This window comes from Globicephala melas, chromosome 5 (genome assembly GCF_963455315.2).
Source record: "Globicephala melas chromosome 5, mGloMel1.2, whole genome shotgun sequence".
NCBI lineage: Eukaryota > Metazoa > Chordata > Mammalia > Artiodactyla > Delphinidae > Globicephala > Globicephala melas.
In genome coordinates this window covers 29,367,152-29,390,890 of record NC_083318.1, presented here as the reverse complement: position 1 = coordinate 29,390,890, position 23,739 = coordinate 29,367,152, and the positions used below count along the sequence as shown (strand labels likewise).

Here is a 23,739-nt window from a genome sequence, read left to right as displayed (position 1 = left end):
ACAAAGTGAGAGAGTGGCATGTACATATATACACTACCAAACGTAAGGTAGATAGCTAGTGGGAAGCAGCCGCATAGCACAGGGAAATCAGCTCGGTGCTTTGTGACCACCTAGAGGGGTGGGACAGGGAGGGTGGGAGGGAGGGAGACGCAAGAGGGAAGAGATATGAGAACATATGTATATGTATAACTGATTCACTTTGTTATAAAGCAGAAACTAACACACCACTGTAAAGCAATTATACTCCAATAAAGATGTAAAAAATAAAAAATAAAAATAAATAAATAAAAAAGAAACTGGTTGGCACCTGAACTGGAGAAGCCAGTGGTGCTCACCTTGTTGAAACCTGTTACCAGCCTCTCCCCCTGGAAACCTCACTCAGCTCTTCCACAGTAAATGAAATTCAGAGAAACTGGATATCTTGCTGGAATGCAGGTTCTGAAAATTAATAGTTCATGCCAAAACAAAGGAAAATTTGAGGTCTTAGACCCAATGAAATCAGTCAGGGAGTGTCTGTATTTCCTTCTTTATCTTTATTTTGGAGAGGAAAGATTATGATGGAGAAAACTTTTCTGTTTTTCACTCTTTCCTCTTCATAATATATGAATGATTTGAAACTTAGATCTGACTTGTTATCAGGTGATAATTCAATTACATAAATCAACATAATTTCTGTGATCATTCTGTTAACCATAAATTGTTTTTTACAGTTACTGTTTTATGTTCTAGCAAATCAGACTGGCCATATTTAACACTGCTATTTAAGAGTGTTTGCACATATAAAATTTAAAAAATATATTTCTTTCTTGCGAAACAAACTTCCATTGGGAAAGCTTCACAGTAGTTGTTCCCTTCTCTTTCATATCCACTGATCTGTTAAGCCAGAGACATAGCCAACACTGTTTTTAAACCTGTGGGATTACATTTTTAAAGACTACTTCTGGGTTATAGATTCCTCTCCACACAAACAAAAAACTTTATTACCAAGGGAACTAAACATATCAACAGGTCTAAAATCACTTTTAAAGTTATAATAAATCTTTAAATAGTATTCATCAAGATTTAGAACATGGAACCATACTAACATTTACACTTTTCTCTAATTTTTTTTTAGTTTTAACCTTCAGAGACTTTAAAAAATTTTTAGATTCATAGATGCATGATTTTTAGTGACCATTTATCATAAAGTCAATCTATGTGTTCCCTGTTTTTTAAAAAAAAGTTACAAGTTATATATGCATAGGAAAATAAACCTAGAAAAGACAGGCTATCCTCTTGAGAACATTTCTTAAAAATCTGTAGTGGCTCTTGAACAAATACGAGAGAAAAAGACATTATATAGAAAGTTATCATTCCTTATTTTTCTGTTTGATTAAAAAGTTAGATCATAATATAATCTAATTATAGATTAGATTATATGGGGAGTAATGCCCCCAGAAAGGAATTCGTTTTTTCTCCAACCCTAGTGTTCACCTGCTCTCTGTTCAGGTATATTACTATCTGGTAGACAATGTTAAGTTGTATTATAAACTAAATGGTCTCTTCCCTTTTCTCACTGCTTAAATATTCCAATATTAGGGAATTCTTACTGACCAGAAACTTTTTATAATTTAAATGGACCACACATTTGTAAGTTACTGTTTTACACTATGGCTTCAACCATCTCTTAGAAATGGGCCAGTTTCACATCTCCATCAGGGATAGTTCTCTATGGGACAAGTTTACATGTCTTTGGCAGTCCAGTCAATGTAAACCGGTGGAAGAATGGTAGTAGGTATGTCATGTTGGGGCAAAGTCAGTTTCCTTAGTGAAAATTAGATTGGCCATATTTATACTGTCAGAAACTGTTATATTGTTAGATATTTTAAAAGTGAATTATACCTTTAAAAAATTAAATCTGATACTCTTGAATTTTAGAAAACATATAGGAAACTCTATCATTTCATTTATGTCATTTCTATTTCTTGACATTTTGTACTCTCCAATCTATAATTGTACTCACATTAGATCCTGTAAGTGGCTCCAAAACTATATAGCCTCAACCCTGCATCCTTTTTTGTCTTATGATGCTCTTACAGACCTCAGAGTAATATTTTTTACATGACCTTAGCAGTATATCTTATGCCTACTCTTAGGCACAGCCTAGTCCCAGAGACCGTGTCTTAGAGGGGACAGTGGAAATGTGAAATCCTAACTGTGCATACAGTGTATCAAGATACTCCGTACTCTGTTGTTTCAGTCGGGTTGGCATTGGGGAAAGGTGAGGAGGAATGAAATGTTAGTCTACATGGCAACACCACATCAGCAGAGCAGTGAAAGAGTGCAATCTGTAGGTAGAATGTGACTTTAAAATAATGCTTCTTTGTCTATCTGTCGAGAAGCTCTGGCAATATTACTAGTCTATCTAAACTACAGACAGACTTTACTAGACTACAAGTACTAGTCTAGTAAAGGGATCGTTCTTAGGTTGGCTTCACTAAAATCAGACCCTGAGGTGATCATTCAAGTGAAAGTGACTCATTAGGAAGTCTAGGAAAGGCTGGTAGGGGGATTGGCAAGAGGGATATCAAGCAGAAAAGGTGCAACAATAAACAGGTTCTGTCCAGGGTGACTACCCTGCAGGGAAGTTCTAGAGACAGTGCTTCAGTGTGGTCCTGCAGATGGGGCAAAGAACATTTCCATGCCCATCCATCATTGGCTAAGGGCTGCATCCAAGGATGTAAACTCCCAGGAACTTCTAGCTTTCCTTGCTCAGGCAGCCAGAGGGCAGTCCTCTAACAGAGAGACCCAGGTGCTGGCTGTGGGCAGGGAAAGCATAATGGAATCCAGGGTGTACAAAAATGACAAAGAAATTCAAGGGGATAAGGGTGGAGCACTGACAATTTCTCCTATAGGATCCAAGAAACAATTTATGTACTGGTTCTATGAAACTTACATCCAAAAACATTCCACTGCAATAAACTCCTTCAAGAGCGCTAGGAAAAGTTCAATCTATAAAACATTTCACTAGTTAGACAACAAAGGATGACTTCTTTCATATAGATGGCAAATATATATTCTCCCTGAATTACATAAATTTTATTGTATCTTGAAAGGGAGAAATATCATTCCCCCATTCTCTATTAGGGACTTGAATGAACACAGATGAAGAAAAACAAGGCCAACTCTTGAGTTGAAACCTAAACCCAAACACAGATTCATCTTTTCTCTAGATCTCCTGTGTTTTCTGACTGGTAAGATATGATATGAGAACGATCTAAAAGACATTTAAGACCTCTTTTATGAGATTTCAAGACTAAAATGTTAAGTATATATTGTATCAAAGTACAAAGCTAACCTCCTCCCCCCTGCTCTACAAGAAAATACTAAGAAGCTAAAAAGAACACTAAAACCCACTGAAACATGCTTGCCTGGTGAGTTTTCTTTGCAACACACTGGTTCACATGATTGTAAATAGGAGATATTTAAAGAGCATGATAAGCTTTAAGGGATGATGGTGGTGGTGTCATTGCAACATAATTTCTAAAATGCATTATTTCCTTCACAGCATTTTAATATTGTCTTCTGAATTCTAAAAATGTATTGTGTTCCTTGACAGAAACTATAGCATATTAAAGTCTGTGCAAGTATGTATGTGAATGCTCAATTTTATATGTGTTATATTTATGCAATATCTTTATTCCAAAGCTTCAAGCCATTTTTCTTGAAATAATCTTCTTCATCCTTAGCTAATTTTTGATACAAAGTTCCAAATTTTAGAGATTTATATATATTGAAAGCAATTACATAGCCTATCTTTACCACAAAAGAGTACTGTATTAACTGTATTAATTGTATACTATACACTGGACAATTGCTTATGAGGAAAATATGCTTGTCTATTGCTTTTTATGCTTGTCTATTTTTACTTTGGAAATGTTATTTTTTAGTAATAAAAGTTAAAATTTTTCTTTTTAAAAAACTTTAGTTACACATGGAATATTCCAGTTAAATGGACTGAAGATAACAAATCAAGGATTACATTCTACAATAGGTCAGAAACAAGAGGTAAATATCATCAATTGATTTATTTCTTCTTTGAATTAATGTACTACATTAAATGAATAGAAGTGTAAAGAAACAACAATAAAGATGGAACTTATGATGTAAACTTCAGCAAAAAGAAACCTTTTAAGTAATTAACTGGTGAGCCAAAATCCTCATCTATAATAATGAGAACTTTTTTACCTTAAGAAATTCTTTGTAATGATTTACCATGACTGGTACAATAAATACCCATATCCAAAGGAGAAGGGTCAGATACCCAACCACTGGAAGATCAATGTATCAATTTTCATCCTTTCTTTGCTCTCTTCCTTCTTTCCTCGCTTTTTCTCCTTCCTTCCTTTGTTCCTTCTCTTTTCCTTTCTTCTTTTTAAATATCAGATAAGCCACTGAATTTCTTAGAATGTTATGTAACAAGCCTGACTTTTTAAATGCTGCCATTAAATTGGACCTATCATTTTTTCAACTAGCATGACATTAGAATCTTTAATGACTCCAAATCATTTTTTCTAAGCTGTCAAGTTGTCACCAGTAGCTCAAGGCATTACCTATATCTATATCCATCCATCTAACCATCTCCCTAAGTGAATGACTTGGCACTTGCCTGTGTTAAATTCAGCTGTGACTGTTCTGCTCACTTAAACCAACTAGAAATATATTTCTGTATTCTATCTCCATTGATTTGTCTTTTCCCTTCTTGAAAAATTTTAGAGTTACATAAAAACATGGGAGACCTTATCACATGTTCTCTACTACAGATCGCTGAAAAAATAAGACAGGTTTTAGCAACCATCCCAGAAGAATCTTGCTTTTTATACTTTTGCTATTGTGCTTGTTTTGTGTTTCAAAATCACTTCTTATCTAAGACAAATGAGACTCTTCTTCATCCCTTCCCATGAGGACTTGGTTTCAGAATAGCATTTGGCATGGACTTTCCCCCATGGCTTCTCAGGGATAAAAGTAGATCATCTATCCTCTAATTACATATGCCTATTTGCTCCTGTAAGATATTCTAAAATAGTAATTAATTTCCTCTGGCAAGTAAGTTTTTACACTATTTCCAGTAGATTTTTTTTAAAAAACAACTTTATTGAGATATAATTCACATACTAGGAAATTTCCCCATTTAAAGTGTACAATCCAATGGTTTTTATTACATTCACAGACACTTGTAACCATCATCACAGTAAATTTTAGAGCATTTCAATCACCTCAAAAAGAAACTCCATATCCTTTAGCTATCAACTCCTCTATTCTCCTATAACCCCAGCCCTAAGCAACCACTAATCTACTTTCTGTCTGCATAGATTTGGCTATTTTAGACATTTCACATAAATGGAATGATACATGTAGCATTTTGTGATAGCTTCTTTCACCTAACATAATGTTTTCAAGTTCATCCATGTCATAGCATGTATCAGTACTTCATTCTTTTTTATTGCCAAATTATATTCACATCATATTGATATTACCTTTTGTAATATCATATTGATATTACAAAGGTAGTATCATATTGATACTACCTTTTGTTTATCTGTTCAACAGTTGATGGGCATATGAATTGTTTCTGCCTTTTGGCTGTTATGAATCATATTGCTATAAACATTTGTCAACAAGGTTTTATGTGGCTCCGATATAGTTTTTTCAGCTTTGGTTTTTACTTTTACTATAAATTATTTTGTGAGTTTTAATTTTTACTATAAACTCTACCAGCTTTGCTATAGTCGAGGTAAGACCCCTTTCTGTTGCCTTTACAACAAAACTTTCTTTCGGTCATTTAGGCTAACCTTAACTGATGTAGTCAGCAATTTCTCTTGAATTCTTTTAGAATACCCAGATCAATGCCATTTTGTCTTAGTATTTTATATAGGATAATTTTGTGTTTGAGTACCAAGCTCTATCTTTTGTGGGCCGTCTTCTGACCATTTTCTTACTCAAGTACATTACTCAAGCCAAAGGAAAATGGAGAAGACAGAAAAAAAGTTTAAAAAATGTGCAATAGCACCGATAAAAGGCATAATAAGGCTAGGATTCCCTTGGGGGGTTTTCAGTGGATCTGGTTTAAATATTACTACATATTTTCCCCATTGGTCACCATTGGTTAACTGAGGGTTGGGGGAATGTCTGGGAAGCTGCTTGATTTGTTGTTTACAAATTTAAAAGCATGAGTAATTTATATACACTAACACAATGTACCTAGCATTTTCATGAAATGAGGTTTCCACAAAAGTAAATTTTCCAGATAACTAAAGCTTATTCAAGTGCTTTGTAAAATAGGTTTCAGGAGTTAACAATAAACATTCTTCTTGTATGTATTATGTACTTATTAGACAGAATATTTGAATAATGAATTAAATAATGAATTAAATTAATTATTTCAAACAAGTATTTACTGAGAACTAACTTATGGGCCAAACACAGGGATAGGTATGGAGATAATGCTGGGTAGGGGGGAACCCACAATCCTTACCTTGTGGTAATTACTGTCTAGGGAGGGTGTGGACGAGTCAGGCAAACATAATACCATGTCATAAGGGCCTGGTGTGGTAACAGCCAAAAGCACTCGCAGGAGAAGCACCAGCGGAGATTTAGGGGTTGAGCAAAGTTACTAAAGAAAGGGACATCTAGTCTCAGAGTTAGGGGGGGCTAAAGGTAGAGTTTAAGTGGATGACAGGATGGACTGAGTGTAGACTGAAATAGTGCTACAGACAGAAAATGCTAGTATGAAAGTGAGAAAGCAAAGGGCTCTTAGGGGAAGCTCTATCCCTCTGTCATTACATTTAAGACATTTTTTGCTGTAACTATTGACTTTATCTGTCTCTCCCCTCTCTGTAGAATATTCCTTGAGAAATGGAGCTTATTTTTTGTTGTTGTGTGGTTGTTCTATATCTGCAGCAGGTACCTAGTAATTGTTTATTGAATGAATGAAGTGGCTCTAATGTTCACAGAGCTTTGATGACAAACCTATCTTTATCTGCAACTTCAGAATCATGACTGGTCACTTAGCCAGAAGCAAACTAGACATCTCTTCCTACTTCAAAGTGCCTGCTCCATTTTTAGGCTATGCAATAAGTTCCGGTTTCCTGTTTGGGGACATCTTCAGCTCTCAGCTCAGAGCACAGATGACAACATGTCCTGAGTGTACTGAATGGGCAATCAGCTCAGGTTACCAGCCCCACCTCCCTCTTCTCATTTTCTTTGGTGATTCATCAGTTAGAAATTTCCCAGGCAAGAGTGGGACTTCCCCTAAGGTCGTTTATTTACATTTGTGTTACACACGGTATTTTAAATTAAACATGTACTTTATAACAAAAGAAGAGGATCTCCATCTCAGATGCTTCTCTGGCTATTCTAACCTACCCTGAATAATCTCTCCTCTCATTGTTGAGAGTATATTTTATGCTGTTAGTTTCATCAATCCTTGTTCTTAGTATTATTCCTTAGATTTTAAGCAGCAGCATGGTTATTTACGATTCATATGCTCTGTCTTTTCTTTTTAAAGTAAATTATAAGCTCTTTGAAGATACCAACTACACATCATACTCCTTGTCTCCTGCTCCCCTATTCCCAACAAGGTTCTGTGTGCATCCTAAGAGTTACTAAGAGTTCAGGAAGTCCTTGCTTAATGAACGTTTGTTTGCCTGCAGACCGCTGTGCTTCTAGAGGCTGACTGTGTATAGTAATGCCTCTATCTTTAGCATCAGCTACTATTTTGGCTACTGTCAGTGCATCTACATTTAGTAGTATGCCACCTTTTTGTTTCTAATCTGCTGCTTTCTAACATTTCGAAGACTTGTAGATTATCACATGATATCAGACAACCAATCTTGCTAAAACATAGTATTTAAAAATAGGGATTTGGGACTTCCCCGGTGGCACAGTGGTTAAGAATCTAACTCAGGGCTTCCCTGGTGGTGCAGTGGTTGAGAATCTGCCTACCAATGCAGGGGACATGGGTTCGAGCCCTGGTCTGAGAAGATCCCACATGCCGCGGAGCAACTGGGCCCATGAGCCAACCTACTGAGCCTGCGCATCTGGATCCTGTGCTCTGTAACAAGAGAAGCCACGACAGTGAGAGGCCCGCACACCGCGATGAAGAGTGGCCTCCGCTCGCCGCAACTAGAGAAAGCCCTCGCACAGAAATGAGGACACAACACAGCCAAATAAATAAATAAATAAATGTATTTTAAAAAAAGAATCTGCCTGCCAATGCAGGGGATATGGGTTCAATCCCTGCTCCGGGAAGATCCCACATGCTGCAGAGCAACTAAGCCCGTGCACCACAACTTCTGAGCCTGCGCTCTAGAGCCCACAAGCCACAACTACTGAGCCCACGAGCCACAACTACTGAAGCCAGCACGCCTAGAGTCTGTGATCCACAACAAAGAGAAGCCACCACAATGAGAAGCCTGCGCACTGCAATGAAGAGTAGCCCCCGGTCGCTGCAACTAGAGAAAGCCCACGCGCTGCAGCGAAGACCCAACACAGCCAAAAAGTAAATTCATTCATTTTTTTAAAAAAGGAAAAAAAATTTTCAATTGCTTTAAAAAATATTTATAAAAAAATAAATAAATAAAAATAGGGGTTCACAAGCACATAGGGTCTAAAAGACAGTTTAGGGCATAGGAGGTGGAATAGATTTTGTGATGACTGTTTTCATAACTCTTTCAGATTGAGGATGCATTCTGGATGGTTTAGATAACCAAATTCTGACTATCACATAAATATTACGAAAATTTGATGGTTGTTATACTTAAATATTTCATATCAAGATAATGATGGGCATATATTTTTTAATTTAATGGCAAATAGGGCAGGGGAGAGAGAGAGAGAAACTTTCTTCATTCCTCCAAATTGAGCCTCATGGAATCTTTGAATTTTGATTGAATCATTACAGATTCCATTTTGCAGATTCAGAAGCTCAGTTTGTTTAATTCAGCCCTGGTCAACCAAGTCTCAGAAATCTTATTCACGTGAACCATACATATAAGAATGCTAATTTGTTAATTTACACAAATAAAAACATACTGGCCAAGGTGAAACAGAATGTTCACTTCAGCTAATTAGATATCTCTTCCAGGAAGAAAATTTACTTAATAAGGGTACATAGAGAGTTGGGGTATATTAATTATTTTAAAGAGGTCATAAGCTGTGACTGCTTTGTATATATACTGCATTAACTAGGGGAGTCTAATTATTGCATTGAGAGGCTATCAGGGGTGGCTCCATGCAATAAAAATTTCTTATTCATGCAACACTCCAATGGAGGTGTTCCTGACCTACCATCTCTCCTAGGTAGCTCACTCTCAGATAATGACTTAGAATTCCTGGCTTTTTCTTTCTCATGGCTCCACCTCCTCCCTCCCCTTGACCCAATCTTGGACTTCTCTGCTGGATCTTTTTCTCTTTTTTTTTTTTTTAATTTTTTATTTTACATTGGATTATAGCTGATTAACAATGTTGCAATAGTTTCAGGTGCACAGCAAAGTAACTCAGCCATACATATACCTGTATCCATTCTCCCCCAGACTCCCCTCCCATCCAGGCTGCCACATAACATTTAGCAGAGTTCCCTGTGCTTTATAGTAGGTCCTTGTTGGTTATCCTTTTTAAATAATTCTCTGCTGAATCTTTTGCATCTGATCAGAATACAGAGGAAGATAATGGAGAGACCAGAACTAGAAATGCATCTATTATTTCTCCCCACACTTTATGTCTCGGTGTCAATCATATGTTGCCACCTAACTGCAAGGGAGGCTAATAAATATAGTCTAGCTGTGTACCCAGGAGGAAAAGGGAACAGTATGGTAAACAACCAACAGGTTTCTCCATATACACTGTTCTCTATAAGAGCAGATCTGTCAAATGATCTGGAACACATGTACCAACTAAGTTGGGCACCTGCTTTCCTAGGCAGACTAGGGACACATCAACGGATCTTCACTATCCAACTCTCCTTTGCAATTATTTCTTCACAATCACCAAAACCATTGCCTATGATAATCCTTCATCACGATAGTCAGATTGCATTTTTTCCCGATTCCTACTTATTATACATTACATATTAATCCTACATCTTTCTTTTCAGGGAGATTCTCTAGGCTACTTGCTGAGATTTAGACGGGACTCTATAATTATTATTAACACAATCAATAATATTTCCTTGAATAAGTAATTTGTTGAAAACATTGTCACAAATGGAACCAATCCATTTGTACAATGGGTCATGTTAGTCTTCGTTTCAGAGATTAAGCTTTTCTTCCTTGACCCCAAATTCCTTTTTTTTTTTAAACTGTAACTAGTCAGAATACTAGTGGAATTTTTTAAAGATATCTTTGATGTGAGACATTTTTAAAGTCTTTATTGAATTTGTTATTGTTATTGTTTCTGTTTTATGTGTTGGTTTTCTGGCCATAAGGCATGTGGGATCTTAGCTCCCTGACCAGGGATTGAACCCGCACCCCCTGCATTGGAAGGTGAAGTCTTAACCACTGGACTGCCAGGGAAGTCCCCCCAAATTCTGACAGTGCATCCTACTTGAAATTTTTAGGTCTCCAAATATAATTTGTGTGTAATTAGTCAAAAAACACTACTCTTGTGTATTTCAGTTGTTTTACTACTAACTGATACACAAATTTAATAAGATAGATATAAACTGTCATTTTACACAGAAAAATAACTTGCTTAAAGGATCGATGCAACACAGTATTTATGTCCACAAAGAAAAATGTTTCCTTCTCTAAAAATTTCAGGCTGTCACAAGCTGTCTAGTTGACTGAAGCTTGTTACAATTATTTATATAAAATAGTCTATTAGAGAATTATTATGCATGCTATGTTATTGAAATCTGAGTTGAAACTAGCCTCTGGATGAAATTTTGAAAAGATAATTATCAGACAAATAATAGAAGGAAACAATTTTTCTAGAAAGAGCCCCTACCCAGAAAGAATTCGTTCACCACTTTTATGTGTAAAACTAGCAAGAAATAGCACAAAACAATTTATAAACTGAATGATAGAGTACTATATGGCCATTAAATTTAAATCTTCATATATAGAAAATGAAATTGCAAAGTGCTTACAATATAATTTCAAATGAAAAGGATTAATAATAATAAACACAGTAAGGTTCCAGTACGTGTATTGTGTGTTCATATGTACATATGTATGGAAGATACATACATGCACACAAGATAAAAACATAATGTCAACTGGTGGTGGGTAATTTCTGTATTCTTCATTATACTCTTTTTGTATTTTCCAAATACATATTTGGAACCTAAAGAACACATACTACTGTTATAATCAGAAAATTCTTAATAGTAATTGGAGAAACAGAATGAAACATACACCCTTACTTCTATGCACCACCTGGAATAGGCATCAATATTTTAGTCCTATTTACTTCATTATGTAACTAAACAACCCAACAGTATTTTGTTGTTGACAACTGTTCCAAGAGTAGCATGAACTTGGAAAGTCTGGTAACTACTGACTTCCTGGATCTCAGCTTCCTCATCTATAAAGTGAGAAAAATCACTGTAACTCTAGACAGGCTTAACTAGGTATATATAAAGCACACTTTATAAAATACTGCAGTATTTGGATGGATTGCCAGGAACTTCTCAACGTTATTTATATTTGCTTTGCTATTTATAGAACTGGCGGCATATCCCCTTTCATAATAATGGGGATAGCTACCATCTGTTGGACACATAACTATGTGACCAACACTTTACCTATGTTATCTTATTTAATCTTCACAACAGCCCTGTGAGGGATTTTTATCCCTACTTCCCTCATGATGAACTGAGACACAGAGAGGTCAAGTGATTTGGCCAAGATCACACAGCTAGTAAGTCATAGAGCAATGATTTTATCCTCAGTCTCTCAGACTGGAAAGTTCATGCTCTTTCTCCTATAATATATGGCTCTGTGCTTAAGCAAGAGGCTGTCCTCCCAATACAAACATTCAAAGTGTATGGCTGCCAAAAGATTAGCTTCCTTTCAACAACATGTCCATGGGAGGATGACAAAGAAAGATAAATACTATATGAGTGAGGTAAATGTTTACAATTTGTCAAGAACCTACTCTGAACGTTCCTAAAGAAACTTTATTGAAGAGTTTACTTATATATTATGGAAAACTACTGTGTCCTGGATATCCTCCAAACCTTGTGAATGCTTCCAAAATTTAAATCATCTTTCCTCCCAAACTGACTCATCTTTCTCTATTCTGTAAGGGCAACACCATTATTCATCCAATCATGCAAGCTATTTTTCCCTCCTCTAACTGTCCTCATCAACTCAGAAAAAGGACAGTGTTGATTTTACCAGTGATGTGTCCCTTGAACACATCACCTATTTTCATCATCTCCACATTAGTGTAAGCCCTCATTCTCTCTTGCCCTAGATTATTACAGTAGACTCTAGAATCTCCTTCCAATATCTCCTTCCCATACCACCATCAAAATTATCTTTCTAGAAACAGGCTGGAGCATATTATTTCCCTGCTTAAAAATCTTCTCTATTCTTACCATCTCTCAGAAGATGGACTTCTTGGGCTTCCCTGGTGGCTCAGTGGTTAAGAATCTGCCTGCCAATGCAGGGGACACGGGTTTGAGCCCTGCTCCGGGAAGATCTCACATGCCGTGGAGCAACTAAGCCCATGAGCCACAACTACTGAGCCCACGTGCCACAACTATTGAAGCCCATGTGCCTAGAGCCCATGCTCTGCAACAAGAGAAGCCGTCGCAATGAGAAGCCCGCGCACTGCAAAGAAGAGTGGCCCCCGCTCACCACAACTAGAGAAAGCCCGTACGCAGCAACAAAAGACCTAGAGAAAGCCCATATGCAGCAACGAAAGACCCAACGCAGCCAAAATAAATATAAATAAATTTGAAAAAAAAGAAAAAAAAGATGAACTTAACACAGCTTGTGGCTCTTCACACTGAGGCCTCACTTTTACTTCCAGCCTCATCTCCTATTTTCCAATATCACATCCCACATTATCACTACATTAAACTATTTGAAATTATTTAAATATACTAAGTATTCCCACATCATTATTTAAATTGCATATTGTCCACACAAACAAAAGAGTATATAAGTATAAAAGTACAGGATGCTAACGAACATCCTAATGTTCGTTCGCTAATGCTAACAAACACTGGTCATGTCAGAGCACAACTATTATTTTGAGCAGTTTTTACTTAAAACATAAGTCTTTGTTCCTCAATGTTGAACTTCCAAAATCTATATCCTAGAGTCCTATGTAAATTCTGAATGCTACTTCAGAAAGTTAATTTGGTAAATCCACTGATGAAAAAACATTGACGTAATCAGCTGAAATAAGGAAGCAGAAGACTTTACAAAGATAAATAAAATTGGGAGGACGAGCATGAAATGGACCACAAAATCAAGAATGTTTTATCTGGATTTTAGTCCTATTGCAAGCCTTCTTGACATTTTAAAAGCACTACTGACCGTCAAATCATTGCTCTGCTTAGCAATCACCATTTCCATCAATTTGAATGTTGATTTTAATAAACAAAGTATTCTTTTAAATGTTTACATTTTTATCCCCTCCCCAGGCTGCCCCAGTGAATATTCTTTGTGTAGTTAATCCATCACGATTAAGAATGTATGGATTACCCCCAAAGGGCATGGACTTCTCTGTCTTTAACCATTGCTTTACTTATTGAAGGACTGACAAGCACAGAATTATTTCACCCATATGACAAGCTTCTGCCAGTAAGAAATAATAATAAGTCACAAATTACAGGACACTTATTTACATTACTTATTTCTTTTTCAGCTCACACACTACAATGACATGTTAAAGTTAGGCAACTAAATAAGAATTAGGCTTTGGGGCTTTGGATCCAAATCAAACTTGACTCCTTGAGCTAATATTTCTTTTCTTTGCTTTTTACCCTCTGGGTCTAATTTCTCTGTGTTTATAGTATGTGCAAACATGTTTCTCATTAGTGTTTATTTACTACCACAGGAATCACTTTGAACTCTCCTAAACCTAGTGGAAACACTTTTCTCAAAATAAACCCAGACCATATTGGGTTTTATCGTGTAAATTATGAAGTATCAACTTGGGAATGGATAGCTACCAATCTTTCCCTCAACCACAAGGTAAGAATAGCAGGTTGTGAATTGTTTTCTTTTTGTTCTAAGAACAGCATCATAATGACATTAATTTTCAACACGTTTCGTTTTAAGATTCATGTTTCTTACCTTTTTTTCTTTCTCTTCCCAGTACTTTTCTTCTGCTGATCGTGCAAGTCTTATCGATGACGCTTTTGCCTTGGCAAGGTGGGTTTTGGAATGAGATTCAATCGTTTAAAATACTGTGGATCTTGTCATAAATCTTTTTAAAAATGAATTACAACAAAGTACTATAGTTTAAAATATCCGAAGCCACTATTTACATTATTTTTTTCATAACTTTTTTAAAACTAATATGAGCCTTATAGCTAAAATATTGATATCAACTCAACATACACAAAAACTCACCTACCCTATTGACTTTAGATAGGTTTGTCTAATCAGAGTCCTTGAGCTAATTAGGAGTGACACTTGCAAATGCACAAAAGTGTACTGTCATAATTTGATTTATTAAAAAGACGAACAGTGTGTTTCATTAACTCATCTCTGTGAGCCCAAGCCCATTGTAAGATTTTATGGTTAGAGTTGTCAAATCTTATTCAGGTCACTGGGGTAAGAAGTATGAGACATAGCGCCCTAGGATTGAATTAAGGTACTGTTTAGGAAATTTGAATTTTTTTCTCATGGCCTGAAGGTAACTTACACTTAGAAAAAAAACAACCTACACTTTGAAAAAAATAATCAACACAGATTGGGGTAATGTAAGAGTAGTAACCACAGTACCTTTGAGACATTTTTCTCAGGTAGTCTAACACTAGTAATTCAACAAGTATTTTTTGAATTTCTGGCACTTTTGTAGGAGCTAGGGACACAGCCAACTTGCTCTGCTGGCTTTGTAGTGGCCTCATTTTAGACATAAGCAAGGTACTGAGAATGAGATGCTAGTTCCTCAGGAAGCCTCATGGCCCCTTTGTCTGGGTTAGGTGTCCCTTTTATGGGGTCCTGCATTTCCGATAATATTATATTGTCAATGCTTATTAATTATCCATCTCACCCACCAAACTGCAAGTTTCACAAAGGTAGGCACCTAGATCATGTTCCTATTCATTTTATCCCCAGCTCCTAACTGTGCCCGGCCCCTAGTAGATGTTCATTAAATATGAGCTGAATACATGGCTGGAAGGATAGTATAGCAGCACTAAAGGCATGGGAGAACTATTTTACATGGACTCCCTAGATAGTATACTGGAAGTCAGAAAACATTTGTGACATTTTTAAGGAGGGAATTTATAGGGTTAAAAAACAAGCTCTCAAACCAGGTTAAAATCCTGGTTCTGAATAACCTCGAGAAAGTTTCTTAACCTGTCTCTGCTTCAATTTTATTGTTAGTAAAATGGAGATGACCTCATAAGACTCTCGTGAGGAGCAAATGAAATAATGCACATAAGGGACACCAAACATTGTCTGGTCTTTAGGAAGTGCTCAGCAGATTGTATTACTTGATGAAAAAGCATCCACCATTGTTTAGTAGCAGCAAAGAAGCATTTAGAAAAGCTCTTATGAATTTGCAATCTAGATTCCCTTTGTAGGTAATAGACAACTTGATTCTCTTTGGTGAATCTCCAAGTTTAATCTCCTGGATATGCAACAGATTAATTATTTTCATTATGCTATGGTATGTCAATCACTCATTTGATAAATATTTATTGAGCACCTACTCTGTACCTGGTACTGTGTAGACTGGGGAAATTAAGTGGTGAAAGAAAATGATCAACATTTTAGGGAATTTACTGACAGTCCAGTGGTTAGGACTCCGCGCTTTCACTGTGGAGGGCACGGGTTCAATCCCTGGCCAAGGAACTAAGAGCCTGAAAGCTATGTGGTGCGGCCAAAAACTTAAAAATTAAACATTTTAAAACATAATAGGACCATTTAGATTTTTTTTTTCAGGAAAACTCTCTCCTGTGAAAACATAGTGATCTCTTCCAAAGCTTAGCATCTTGGCTGTTAGAAATTACACAGAGCTGTAATAACCTTATGGTTTAATTTCCATCACAACACAATGCAGACAGTTCTTTTGCTTTAAGAAGTGAAAGCCTCTTGAACAGCTTTCTCTGAGGAGCTGTGTACAAAGCAGATAACTCACACAATTGAACGACTCTCTCACATTTGCTCAGCTCCTTGGCCATAGCCCATAACATTTTGAAGAGCTTCAGAAAGGCAGAAAGTGAAACAAATTTGAAAGCCAAGAAACATGTAGAATCACACAGCCACCAATCCAGAAAATACCTTAGCTATCACCTGAAATATCGCCTGAGCTATTATCACTCAGTTTCCTTCTGTAATGCATGAGGTAAAAGGGACTCAAAGAGAAACAGACCCCACCTGTGCTGGTTAGAGTCCGGTCCAGATCACTCTGAAACTTTGCAGAAAAGCAGAAATGCGTACTTAGATGGGTAAGTGCATGTGGTTGCGTTAGAATTTACACAGTTCTACTCTGGTATTCAAAAAGAAATGGAACTATTGTTTCATCAGCAAGACTAAAAGGGCGGATCTAAAAACAAAAATATGCTTGATACCCCTGCCCCCAGGTTTGAGGAGCTAGTACTCTTACTGCCTTGGATGGAATATCCCGCTGGGCACATTTGTTGAAGATAAGGAGTAAAAATTCACCCAGTCACTTCTGAGTCCCCACAACAGACTCACTTCAACTATATGCCCTGCCCAGTAAAACCCTCAAACGTTCAACTTCATGTAAAGTTCCTCCAGCCCCCAGCTCAGGCTAGTTTCAGGCCAGCCCCCTGCAATGGGAATAAAGCGCTTGATTTCTTCTCCGTTTTGCTGCATGGAACTTCTGCTTCTCACCATGCTGCCTCTGATTCCTCCAGTGTTAAGGCAAGGAGAGCAGAAGGAGGGCAGATGAAGGCAAGAAAGATCCTGACATGCTGTCTACTTCTGGTCCTCTCTGAACTTTGCAGATGTTTAACACTGATCCTTTTCCTTGTGTGGTGCTTTCGCGGAATATGTACCATCCACACACATTCCATGGCCAAGGGTCTTTCTCCTGCAGTTCTTTGAGGTGAGGAAGTGAAAACCTCTGAACCGCATCCAGTCTACAGGAAGTATTCATATATCCGTTCCCCTGACAAGGTCTGGAAGGATGGGCAACCTCACGCAGTCCTCTATCTTCACTCCGATGTCAGAGCAGTAGCAACCACAGTCTCTCATCCTTTAGATTTCTTGGGGTATCAGACACCAGACCACTGTGCCCCCAAGCTCCAGGGTACACAGATAAAACTCTTCAGGTGGTTCCATTAAAGCCCCTTTTCTAGGCTTCATGTGAGGGGAAAAGCATCCTACACCCTCCTGTCTCCTGTGGGAGGACAGCATTCACAGTACACTGACAGAATCCTCCAAAAGCCCTCTTCTAAAATGTCTCCCTCTCCCCCTTTGCCGCTCCAATCTCTTTCGCAGGCTGGTAGTGGGCTATCAGCTAAGGGTCACAAAAACCTGTTCCTAACCATGTCAGTCCTAATTCGATGGGCCTGCGTCTTACTTTGGAGTGTAGGTTAAGGGGCTTGGTTTGGAGGCCTTGCCAAAACGGAGACAGAAAAAATCCTTTTTTTGTCTACCTGTTACAGATTTTTTACCTTGTCAGTAGCTTATATGGCACTCTGCAGCCCACTGTGTGACAAAGAGAGTGGGTGAGGAACAGCACAAGGGAAAGCAGAGTGCTGGCTAGCAGGCACATGGGAGGGACCAGGAGTCCCTAGGCAAGGGCAGAGTGGCAGAAAGGATGGCTTCAAAAGCCCCCTAAGCTAAGGATCCAAACAGACTTTCAGTCAGGCTTCAAGGTGTAGTGGCTCCAGTGCTTTCCAAGGTGAGGGCCAGGTTAGCAAATAAAGACCACAAGGTGGACATCAGCCACGCCGAGATTACAGACTTCTAGGTACACCAGATTTACCATTTCACAGGTGCTAACAGAGCTGACCAGACCACAACACAGAACCAGATAAGCAACTTTCCCCACCCTATCAAGGACTGCCTTTTAAAGAAGGGAGAAGTAGGGGAATGCGGAAAGACTCCAAAAGGGATCCAGCTGATTGCAAAGAGACTGTTTTAAGCCAGAAATCTGAATTTAATTAGTAAGTTAACATCGAGAGACCAGACACATGGGAAGTTTTCAAAAGTCTCCACACCATCTGAAGGCTCTGCTGAAGAACGAGAGACCATGGGGTCAGTTCTATCCACATAACCACCTCTCTCAACCATGTCTAATGTCCCATTCGAAAGCCATGTTTGGTAAGACACTATGTTTAATTTGAGCTTCTTGGAGAAGGACTGTGCAGTCTTTCCAGGTCACACCGGAGGAAGCAAAAACAAACCTTTTGTTCCAGATTCCCCAATCTTCTGGGTACCTCAGGCCAAGACAGGAAAGTAAGAATTCCCTCAAAAGACCTCTTTGTTTTCTTCTTCTTCTTTACAGCATTTTGTGAGAACTTTAAGTTTATAGCCTCCATCCTCTCCACACTATAGATTATAGGACAATTCTAGGATTTAAGTTCCTCAGGTTGGACTCTTACTATAAATGGAAGATTTCTGAACAAGGAAAATTCTCAACCAAATCTGGCTTTCAGAGCTGCTGCTGGTCTACGAATTTAACAGAGTTTGAGACTCAAAGCTGAGTAAAAATGCTGTCTTAGGTTGAGTTCCCTCAAAGCAGAGTCTGAAATGGAGGTTCCCGAATAGGTGGTTTATTTAGAGAGTACTCTCGTGAGATAGGGAGTGCGAGAAGCAGGCTGGGGCAGGGAAAAAGGCTGAGCGACAATATGGTCTCAGCTGGAGTCTAGCTTTGCCAGATTCCAGTAGGAAGCCGTATCCATGAATTGTACTACAGAGTGGATCCAACCTGAGGGAAGCAGGCTGGCCTGTTGCATTCCTAAATCAGACAATTAATGGCCAGGGGTGGGGGTAGCATAACCTTTTAAGCCAGATGGATGTATCTGGTCAAGCGCTATTCTCTGAGGAAAGTGCAGCTATGAGCCAACGCAGCACTGTAAGGGGGTCTGGGAGGGAAGGGCACTATACATGTCTTTGTTCTAAAAACAGATTCTTCACTCGTCGTCCCAGTAGTATCAGCGTTGCCTAGGAACTTATGAGAAATGCAACTTCTTAGGCCCTACTCCAGACCTGCTGAATCAGAAATTCTAGGGATAGGGCCCAAGGGTATGTGATTAACAAACCTTCCAGGTGTTACAGATACATGCACAAACTTGAGAATCATGATTCTAAATGATACTGCTCTTCCTCGGAAGTATCAAATACCACAGAGTAACATGATTTGTGGGAAATGAAAAGTGCATCAACTTAATTCTCGAAATATTATCTCTATAATAACCAGCAAAAAATTCACTCTCAGTCCAGTGTTCTGACCATGTGACTCAAACCTAAACAAGTGATACCAAAGTGGAACAACTGCATAGCTATCAAGTATGTTGAAAAAACAAGGCACTAGGATAGGATATTGATTTTTTCAACAGTTAAATATATAGTATTTCATCAGGGCCTCTAACCTTTGGATCATTGGATTATTTCCTTACTTCTACTTATGCTAATTTAGCCAATTCTTTTGGCCTTTGTAACCAAGACCCACTCCTTCTAATCTTTTCACCTACTATAAATGTGCAGCCCACGAGGTTTCTAACCAAATTACCTGCCATTCTTCCTGAACTTTCATTAGCCTTTTCTTTAATTTGATCCTCAGAGCAACAATTATTCTTCATAAGTAGTCTAAGAAAATACTGACTGGACTGTTGCACAACTGACTGTTGTGCTATCCACCCGGGAAAATAGAGAATCATTAAAATTAGAAAATTCTCAAGTTTCAACCATCAACATAAAACCCTACAATTTTTTTTTTACTCAATAAACATTCTCAATAAAACACTCCATTTCTCAACATTATTTATACTTTTATTAAGACAGGCTGAATGCTCCAAAATATAAATTCTTCTAAATAAGATCAGGAACTGAGAAAATAGAAGAAATCAGCTCTCTGAACTGAAAACAAACTGTATCATATCACATTAGTGCAAATCATATGATACCAAAGGTGTTTATTCTTATCTAGCTCTCCAGTACCAGTTTATCTTATCAACTCTCAGGGGAGAAATCAAGATATGGTTACATTATTTGCCATTCACAAAAAATTACCTCAAATATACTAGCACTCAATGCATCAGTATTACTTTCTCAATAATTTAAAGTTTATTCTTTAATTTTAACTTTCAAAATGTAATTTGGAAAGACAGGATTCCTATCTAAGATTCTTTCCAAAACCTAGGCTGAAATTTGAGGCATAACAGATTTCTGAGAACATTATTTCAAAAGGTTCCAAAATCTTTTCTAAGGAGGAAGAAATCGAACTCTTTAAACTTTGAAATGTCGATGGTAACTTCACTTTTTTGAGAAACAAAATCTATTTTTATTTATCACTATTATTGGGAAATGTATAAAAAAGGGAGATGTTTTTATGGTAAATATAAGTTCAATTGGAATGTTTTAAATATTCACAATTCTCGAGTACTGTTATATTTCCTATTCATGTCAAATGTAAAAAAATTCAATACAATACACTTATAAAGGTGCATTTGTATACTACAATCAGCTTGTGAACCTAAAATTTAAAAGTTTCTATTTGTCAATATTAACTGTATAGCTAAATGGCTTTCGTTTTATCTAAAATTCTGCCATAGCAATTTTTCAAATGCACACCTTAATGTTCTCTCTTCCCCTTTATTACTGAATATATGAAAGCTCTAATACATCATTGTGAACAAACCTCTTTGATTGGGCCTTAACAGTAATGCATTTTCTTAATTGTTTAATGGAAGGGTTCTCATTAACATTGAAGTCTATGATCCCCATATTAGTACTTTCAGTCGAAGGAAACTAGTCTGTGGTTTTTAATTTACTGTGGGCTTTCTTTTTCTTTCTTAGAGCTCAACTTCTAAATTACAAGGAGGCTCTGAACTTGACCAAGTATCTCAAAATGGAAGAGGAATTTTTACCATGGCAGAGAGTCATTTCAGCTGTAACCTATATTATTAGCATGTTTGAAGATGATAAAGAGCTATACCCTATGATTGAGGTAATGTTAATGCTATATCTTATGAAAGGAGATGTTTAGCCATTAGCAGAATAGGAAGATTTCTGAGAGAAGGAGCTTGTGGGAAACACAAAAGCATATCTTGCCTGCCAAGTGAAATCAAAGGAAATTATAATGACTTGACTAATCAAATCAAAGAGATGCTATTTGTTTTTTCAACTTGAAATGTATCAGTATTTCTGGTTCAGTATACCTCTTAAAGGTGTATTTTAGTGTTAGAAGCAATACAATAGTTAATATTTTATTTAAAATAAACAACATTTTAGGGGCTTCCGTGGTGGCGCAGTGGTTGAGAATCCGCCTGCTAATGCAGGGGACACGGGTTCGAGCCCTGGTCTGGGAAGATCCCACATGCCGTGGAGCAACTAGGCCCGTGAGCCACAACTACTGAGCCTGCGCGTCTGGAGCCTGCGGTCTGCAACAAGAGAGGCCACGACAGTAAGAGGCCTGCGCATGGCGATGAAGAATGGCCCCCGCTCTCCGCAACTGGAGAAAGCCCTCACACAGACACGAAGACCCAACACAGCCAAAAATAAATAAATAAATAAATTTAAAATAAACAACATTTTAAACCATAGATACAAACTAGATCCTATTTTTAATGGATTTATCTATGTAAAAATGAATCTATTCTCATCAAAATATGACATAATTTTTCCTTATTCTTACTGCTATTATTTCCACATTGAGATTTTATTATAAGATAGTCATTCTAAATGCTTTTCTTGGCTTTGTGATTTCTGCAGCACTTTTGCAGGACACTTGTAATTTTAAACAAATTCTGGATTCCAATCTCTAGCTCTTCCACTTTCTTTATGAAAGAACTTGGACAAATGCTTTCATATTTGTGAGTCTTTGTTTCCTTTGTACAATAGGAATGTCAGCAGTTGGCTGCCTATGGTAATGGAATAGTGAGAATCATATAATATAAATGTCATTTTTAAATCCTAAGCCAATATACAAATATTAGTTATCATTTCATCGATACTTGAGCAATCTTCCTTAGTGAGGTAAGTATGTCAGGTGTTATTCTATTTATTACACATGTTAACTAAGAAGTGGAGGTTAAAAGGGGCTTACCCAAAGTTCTATAAAACATTAGAGAGTGATCCAGGATGTTATGTTTGGGACTGAAGTAAAATTACAATGTTATAAAAACTTTAATACATCCCTTTCCTAGGACAGGCCCAAAGTTCTCTGAGCTAGTGGGGGAAAAGATTACCACAGGGAACTGTAGATTATAATAAACGGGAGACTGTTGCTAAATAGTAAATTATTACTCACTCTGCATGGTGCTTTTATTTCAGAAATACTTCCGAGATCAAGTGAAGCCCATTGCAGATTCTCTGGGATGGAATGATACTGGAGACCACCTCACAAAGTTATTTTTTACCTTTTTAAAAATTAATATTCATTTAGTATTCATTTGTATATGTTAAGACATGTTGAAAAGTGGTCAAGGCACCAGTTCTGTGTGTGTTTCTTTTCTTAGATTACTCCGTGCCTCTGTATTAGGGCTCGCGTGCAAGATGGGAGACAGCGATGCCTTGAACAACGCTTCCCAGCTATTTCAGGCATGGCTAACTGGGACCGTAAGGTGACTGTTCACCATGTTTTCATTTCTGGAAGACTTTAAACTGAGAAATGAGGAATTAAAATCTCTGAAATACTGTTTCTTCTTCTAGTCTTCCTGTAAATCTCAGGCTTCTGGTATATCGGTATGGAATGCAGAACTCTGGCAATGAGACTTCATGGAACTACACTCTTCAGCAATACCAGAAAACTTCATTAGCTCAAGAAAAAGAAAAGCTATTGTATGGATTAGCATCAGTGAAGAATGTTACTATTTTGTCAAGGTAAGCTGGAACTTTTGAAAAAATTACGTGTATTGGTACTTGATAATTTATACGTCACAGTCTCTTTAAAATGCTAATTATGGATGATGTTTCCAAGAAAATCTATTAAATAGTTATTTTCCTGGCAAGAAACAAAATATCCCTGTAAGAGTTGCTTAAAAAATAAAGACATGTAATCTCATATAAAAAATTCTGGAGGTAGGGAGCTTCCAGTTGTGTACAGTGGTTCAACATTTTCATCCAAGACCTAGGCTCTTTCTCTTTCTTTTCTGCCATCCTCTACATGTTGGACGTCTTATGACTTCCAGAGCTCCAAGCATTTTGCCTTCACACAAACACATTCAATGGAAGAAGGACAGGAGCAAAAGAGCTCCTCCTCACAAGGCTCTGTCTTTTATGATAAGAGGTCAGTTATCTCCACTTCCCCTCATAATCCAGAACTAGGTCACCCTTGATCATTCTGGGTTATACTCTGGATCTACCATTTGATCATTTGCTGACTAGGATGAACTTGAATTCCTTTGACTGATTTGGGCCAATCATGATACTCTGA

General features: G+C 37.4%; 1 protein-coding gene across 1 annotated transcript in view; it reads left to right on the top strand.

Moving 5' to 3' along the window:
• Positions 1 to 23,739, top strand: part of ENPEP (glutamyl aminopeptidase) — a 104,595-nt gene that overhangs the window by 69,445 nt on the left and 11,411 nt on the right. The window contains exons 11-17 of the mRNA XM_030864062.3: positions 3,968 to 4,047; positions 14,053 to 14,189; positions 14,314 to 14,369; positions 21,162 to 21,312; positions 22,638 to 22,711; positions 22,823 to 22,927; positions 23,016 to 23,186. Coding sequence (XP_030719922.2) covers positions 3,968 to 4,047; positions 14,053 to 14,189; positions 14,314 to 14,369; positions 21,162 to 21,312; positions 22,638 to 22,711; positions 22,823 to 22,927; positions 23,016 to 23,186 — 774 coding nt within the window. The remainder of the gene's footprint in view (positions 1 to 3,967; positions 4,048 to 14,052; positions 14,190 to 14,313; positions 14,370 to 21,161; positions 21,313 to 22,637; positions 22,712 to 22,822; positions 22,928 to 23,015; positions 23,187 to 23,739) is intronic.